Here is a 6,439-nt window from a genome sequence, read left to right as displayed (position 1 = left end):
GCAGCGATTCCTGAAGGGCTCCCAGCTGTTGTTACAACGTGAGTCTAGGTCTTTTCTTTATCATTTCTATTAGCAATGCTATCTTTCAGATGTTTTAATTTTTATTTCTATAGACATTTTTCATGGGATTTCTTATGAAATTTAGTAGGAGAATGCTTAATTGTTATTGTTTGTGTTGAATCTAAAAATTGTGAAGTAAATGAAGCATACTATGGTGTTTAATTGACAAAGTTAAATTAATGTCTTTTTTTGCATAGTATTCATTAGTAATTAATTTGTAAAAGAAATCTCAAATTTGCAATGAAGGAAACAATAAGGCAACATATTATTAAGATTCCTCGTATCAAGTACTGTCGTTGAGGTATTATTATTTTTGTGAGCTGAAGGTGGAGTTTGTATTCAATTCAAATTTCAACCATCATCACGGTCTTTTGATTCTTTTTTATGAAAGATGATACATTATTGACAAAGAGAGAAGGATGTGCAAAAGAAATGGATACAAAAAAAATTAGGATTTAAAAAAAAAAACAGCAGTAGTGCAAAGCTTTTCAGTCTCTCTGCAACTCTGAGAAAGATACTCTAAAAGATCAGGCAGCTTGCACCATATACTTTGAGTCATTTAACAACCACAGTTGTTTGAAACAACTCTTTATTATTGTAAAATGTCAAAGTTAGAAGGGAACTTCTCTAAGTACTTATGGCTCTTGATAGGTTTTTGTGAATTTAATTTATCTTGATAACCTGTAACCTCTTGATTTTTTTCCTGATAGTATTGAACCCCACTTGATTTTGTTTCAGTCTATATATTGGGCTAGTCTAAGTGCTATTACTAATTTTCGCATTAGTATATTTTCGTTTTATTTTCTTTGTATTACATGTTGTCAGCAAATAGAGACAAAACTAGCATGAGTATGGGCAATAACAGAAAAAAGAAAAAGAAAAGGAAAAGGCTGTTGTGTCATAGAATTCTCCTTATATATTTGCACTAGTGGAATTACTTGGTAATTGTAGGGCTATCCTTAATCTGAGATGCTATGCTTCAGATATTTTTCAATTAGAAACTAATCTGATCTAGGTTTTCCTCCCTCTTTCTTGTACTGATTACTTTTTTATTAATAGGTGTTTGGCTCTTGGAACAAAGCGTATGGCTAGGTTGAATGCCATCGTTCGGTCTTTGCCTTCTGTTGAAACCTTGGGTTGCACCACTGTAATTTGCAGCGACAAAACTGGAACACTAACTACTAATATGATGTCAGTTGCAAAGGTGAGTGTTATTTGTCATTGATCAATGAACATTATATTCATCTATTTGTTTTATGTGGATTTTTTAATTGCCACGAGTGCCATATGCCAGAGAACTTTACCGTTGTCAGGGGATCTTGTATTGACTTATTGATGGTCACGCTGCTTTATTATTTTGTTTTACATTTGTATAGAGGTCCTCTTATCCTCCATCTTATATAATCCTTCTCTTCATCTTAATAAAATTCTTCTTTTTATCAATAAAATAAATCTCACTGCCCATGATGTTTTTTTCAATTAAGAATGTTAAATATGTGGCTTCTTCCTGAAATTAATAGAGCCCTCTATTATCATTTCAAAACTAAACTCTCTTTCTTCATGTTAAAGGTATGAATATTGTGCTACTTGACTCCTCCCTTATTTCGACTGACTCTGTCATACCTTCCATGCTTTTGTAGTACTTCAACGTTTCTAAATAATATTTTTCTTTTTCCATTTTCAGTATTTTTACTGTTTTCTTTAAATTGGTTTCCTCCTCTATATGCTTTTATATTCACAGGTGTGCGTTGTTGAATCTGCACAACGTAGTCCTGCTGCTACTGAATACAGTGTCAGTGGGACAACATATGCACCTGAAGGCATAATTTTTGACAATACAGGGATGCAGGTACTATTTTTCTTTATTTGTCATGCTTTTGTGTTAATGGACAGGCAAAATTTTCAACACATTTGAAAGCTAATTAATTGACTTATACAAGGAGAGGAATGGGTCTGCTCCTCTTAAGTTGGGGAGGTTAATTTCCTTCCCTAAACAGTATTCGTCAAGGATACAGAATGCCAAATATGCTGTATTTTTTCGGTTTTTTGATGGGCATCATCCAATGCTGCATGATATTTGAACCTTTGGGTGACTAAGAAATTGAGCGCTTTCATGAATACGGATGTTTATATTCAAAACAGAAACTTATAATGGTTGGTGATCCAGCTTTTTTTATTGTTCAAATAATAGCATCTGATTATTTTGCAGATTGACTTTCCAGCTCAATTGCCGTGTCTTCTTCACATAGCAATGTGTTCTGCTCTTTGCAATGAATCAACCCTGCAGTATAATCCTGATAAGGGAAAGTATGAAAAAATTGGTGAGTCAACTGAAGTGGCACTACGTGTCTTTGCAGAAAAGGTTTGTATTTGTGATTTGTATGTTTCTTTGTCTCTCCTATTTATGTTAATCTTGTGTGTGAAGCTCCCTGTTTTGGACTCAAAGTATGCTTCTTTGCTCATCTTTAGGTTGGTCTTCCTGGTTTTAATTCTATGCCATCAGCCTTGAACATGTTGAGTAACCATGAACGAGCTTCTTATTGTAACCATTATTGGGAGGAACAATTTAGAAAGGTATGATTCAGCAAGTTTGTCACCTTTTTTTTTTTTACATTTTTCTTAATCCTTTGACATATGAGTTGAAACTATGAATATCAAATAATTGCATATTTTTACTAATTGATTTTCTTTACTTTTGGGGTTATATTGCTGTGGATATTTAGTTTCATCATTTGGACTCTGATACTTTGCAGATGGATGTGCTGGAATTTTCTCGAGATCGGAAAATGATGAGTGTGCTTTGCAGCAGAAACCAATTGAATGTTTTGTTCTCTAAAGGTGCTCCAGAAAGCATAATTGCTAGATGTACAACAATTCTGTGTAATGACGATGGCTCAATTGTGCCACTTACTGCTGATATTCGAGCAGAGCTGGCTTCAAGGTTCCATAGGTTGGTTTCTTTATTATAAATTAGCATGTGTATACGCTCTAATTTTTTCTTATCTAGCTTATTTTCTTCCCTTTTGTCCTTCATTCAGAATAGATAACACATGGAGAAAAACAGGAAAATGAAACTGAAATTTTCGAGAGCTTAGTTCTTATCAGTATTAGCACTTTAGCAGTGGAAAGGGGACAGTCGAGTGAACTATATGCTTCATACCTGATGGATACTTGTTAGGCATTAAAAAATAATATCCATGATGATTTGTCATAGTGATCCATCCTCCAACAGTTAACTGACCTTTAACTACAGTATTTTAAGTGAAAAAAATCCTGCCACTTGAAGTGATAAGATGACATTGCCGTTCATAATAGGAGAATCATTGCCTCCTTTTCTGGAGATGATGTAAAGATTAGTTTAGCTTCCATGAAAAAAGATTCAGGTTCAATTACTACTCTTGTAATTATTCCTACCAGCATTGAGAAGAAAATTAGATTACATCAATATGAGAGATTGAAGAATTAACGTCCAAAAGTAAGAATCTTTTTGTGGTTTAAAGCTTTTAGATAATTGAGGAAAGTGCATTCAGAAAAGCAGAGGAAGTGGAGCATAATGTATCTTAACTTTGCATACACTTCCTGTTCCATTTAGATGATTCAGAGAACATTCCTAGTTGTGAACTTTTTTTGGTCTTGTACACTTTTGTGAACTTCGTTTTATTTCACATTGTGAACATGATTTTGTTGGCCAGTTTTGCAGGAAAAGAAACATTGAGGTGCCTAGCTTTGGCTTTGAAATGGATGCCCTCAGGTCAACAGATGTTGTCCTTTGATGATGAGAGAGATCTTACATTTATTGGGTTGGTATGCTTTCTTTTCAATGGCAAATACAAAAGTTCAAATATTGAATTCAAGTCAAACAAATCTAGCCTTTGTTCTTAACATATACTTTTGCTTTGAATGGTTATATTCATATACTGAGACATCGAATGGGTTATATGCTTTTGAGTCTGTTTATTTTAAATTTTATGTCTTAACATATCTGATTAGTGAACACAAGTGAATGAAGCAGAGGGTCCAAAATGACCTCTTTTATATTTTGCCTTTTTCTTAATATTTTGATTTTCTTACTGTTATTTCTGCTACTAATCTTTTGTCAACTTTTTCCACCTTTTTTTTCTTCTTTTGGTTTTGTTTTGTGCGGCTCTTCTCCCCATTGTAGGTTGGGATGCTGGATCCACCAAGAGATGAAGTTAGAAATGCCATGCTTTCATGTATGACTGCTGGCATACGTGTTATAGTTGTCACTGGAGATAACAAGGTTCCTGGAGTTCTGTAAACTTCCATTTTTTTTTTGCTTTAACATTCCAGATGTCTTTCTATCTAAAATTACTTAATGCTGAATCAGTCCACCGCTGAGTCCCTTTGCCGCAAGATAGGCGCTTTTGACCATATGATAGAATTTTCCGAGCGCTCTTATACTGCTTCTGAGTTTGAAGAACTTCCACCACTGCAACAAACTCTAGCATTGCAACGCATGGCACTTTTTACCAGGTATGCCGGATTATGTGTATACTTTAAAATTTGATTTCATTAAAAAGATATGGCATTACATGAAGAGAAGTTCTTTTATCTCTTTGTTCAACATTTTTCTGCGTGAAAAACTCAATAGTTAAAAGTTGAATGTCTTTGTTTCATGTAGAGTTGAGCCTTCTCATAAAAGGATGCTGGTTGAAGCTTTGCAAAATCAGAATGAAGTGGTACAAAAATGCTTCCATTATCAAAATGTTAAACTGCAATTGCTTTGTACAAAAGGTTTTTCTTTAGGGTTGGTGCTATTTTACATCCATAGATATCTTCTATTCTAATTTTCTTGTCATATTTATGTAGCATTATGTTCTCATCTAAAGATAGTATGGTGCATTACACTTTTTCTTGTTGCTTGATATGAGGACTAAGTGCTTATCATTCTTTGACAGTTTCACTCCGGATGTTAATACTTTGTTGTATCCTTGTAATCATGGGAATAATCAGTTTTACAATATTTTAAACTTTTTCTTCCAATTTCTTGAAATTCACAATATATTTTAGGTTGCAATGACGGGTGATGGAGTCAATGATGCACCCGCACTGAAAAAGGCAGATATAGGAATTGCTATGGGTTCTGGAACAGCTGTTGCCAAGGTGTTATCTACTGTCATTACACTCTTTTGTACTCTATAATCCTCAGTAGGTTTGTGTTTTCTTCCCCCAATAATCCTTGGCTATGGGATTGTGTTGTTTTATTACAGAGTGCATCAGACATGGTGCTCGCTGATGACAACTTTGCTTCGATTGTTGCGGTAAGCTAGCTTATATCAATTCCCTAAAGTCAAGTATCCTGTCTCTCTCTTTATTTTCCTTCATACCTTTTCAATTAGAAAGCAATTTCCCTATGCAACTTTTTAACCTGATTGTTTTGAAGCAGGCTGTAGCAGAGGGTAGAGCTATATACAACAATACAAAACAGTTTATTAGATACATGATATCATCCAATATTGGTGAAGTAGTCTGTATATTTGTCGCTGCTGTGCTTGGGATACCTGATACTCTCGCTCCTGTGAGTTTACAATGCTTGTCTTTGTGTTATCTTATTGGGCCAGTTGTTTTCCAGAAGTCTTAAGGATAGAAAATTAAAAGTTCTATCATATATTTTCCATATGATATCAAATTACTGATTTTTTCTTTGATGCATATTGATACATGCTTCAATCCTGTGTAAATCCTTAATTTATGTTTCAATGATTCTTGCCCTGGGCCCTGGCTTGTAGATGTAGTTGGTAATAGTGTTTATCTCGTACAGTGTGTCTTGTCGTTTGTTTAAAGTTGATTGCAGTAGATATTTTCATTGTTTCAATGAGAAATATATCATTAATATTTGTTTCTATTTTTTCGTTGAATTAATATATCTTTTTCTTGTTTGCCTCAACTTTTACCAGGTCCAGCTGCTTTGGGTCAATTTGGTTACTGATGGACTGCCTGCAACTGCTATTGGCTTCAATAAGCAAGACTCTGATGTGATGAAGGCTAAGCCTCGAAAGGTACTCTGGCAATACTTAGTTGTGAGGCTTGTATTCGATTCGACAATTCAATAATCAAGATTTTAAATACTTGGGTATCACAATGTCTTATAATGATGGCAAGTTTTTATTTATTTTGAACTTATAATCCTAGGTGAATGAAGCAGTTGTGACAGGTTGGCTCTTCTTCCGTTATCTAGTAATTGGAGGTAAACACTTAACTCTTTACCATGACTTATTCAGTATAGACATCTTTGGTCAGTTCCTTTGTCCAATAACTTTTCTTCTTTATTAATGAAAGAAACACTTTTTAAGTTTTTGTATAGTAACTGTAACCTGGTTTATGTGTGTCTGTTTCTTTTTCTTCTCACGGGGCTTTG

General features: G+C 34.2%; 1 protein-coding gene across 1 annotated transcript in view; it reads left to right on the top strand.

Moving 5' to 3' along the window:
• Nucleotides 1-6,439, top strand: part of LOC107607959 (calcium-transporting ATPase 3, endoplasmic reticulum-type) — a 15,937-nt gene that overhangs the window by 6,525 nt on the left and 2,973 nt on the right. Inside the window, exons 12-26 of the mRNA XM_021108007.1 lie at nucleotides 1-38; nucleotides 1,120-1,264; nucleotides 1,802-1,909; nucleotides 2,270-2,422; nucleotides 2,530-2,634; nucleotides 2,814-3,010; nucleotides 3,753-3,864; nucleotides 4,223-4,321; nucleotides 4,409-4,554; nucleotides 4,703-4,760; nucleotides 5,092-5,184; nucleotides 5,292-5,342; nucleotides 5,468-5,599; nucleotides 5,979-6,080; nucleotides 6,214-6,268. Of these exons, the coding sequence (XP_020963666.1) occupies nucleotides 1-38; nucleotides 1,120-1,264; nucleotides 1,802-1,909; nucleotides 2,270-2,422; nucleotides 2,530-2,634; nucleotides 2,814-3,010; nucleotides 3,753-3,864; nucleotides 4,223-4,321; nucleotides 4,409-4,554; nucleotides 4,703-4,760; nucleotides 5,092-5,184; nucleotides 5,292-5,342; nucleotides 5,468-5,599; nucleotides 5,979-6,080; nucleotides 6,214-6,268 (1,594 nt within the window). The remainder of the gene's footprint in view (nucleotides 39-1,119; nucleotides 1,265-1,801; nucleotides 1,910-2,269; nucleotides 2,423-2,529; nucleotides 2,635-2,813; nucleotides 3,011-3,752; nucleotides 3,865-4,222; nucleotides 4,322-4,408; nucleotides 4,555-4,702; nucleotides 4,761-5,091; nucleotides 5,185-5,291; nucleotides 5,343-5,467; nucleotides 5,600-5,978; nucleotides 6,081-6,213; nucleotides 6,269-6,439) is intronic.

Source organism: Arachis ipaensis, chromosome B07 (assembly GCF_000816755.2).
Source record: "Arachis ipaensis cultivar K30076 chromosome B07, Araip1.1, whole genome shotgun sequence".
Classification (NCBI taxonomy): Eukaryota; Viridiplantae; Streptophyta; class Magnoliopsida; order Fabales; family Fabaceae; genus Arachis; species Arachis ipaensis.
Note: the sequence above shows the minus strand (reverse complement) of the source record. Positions and strands in the feature narration are given on the sequence as shown.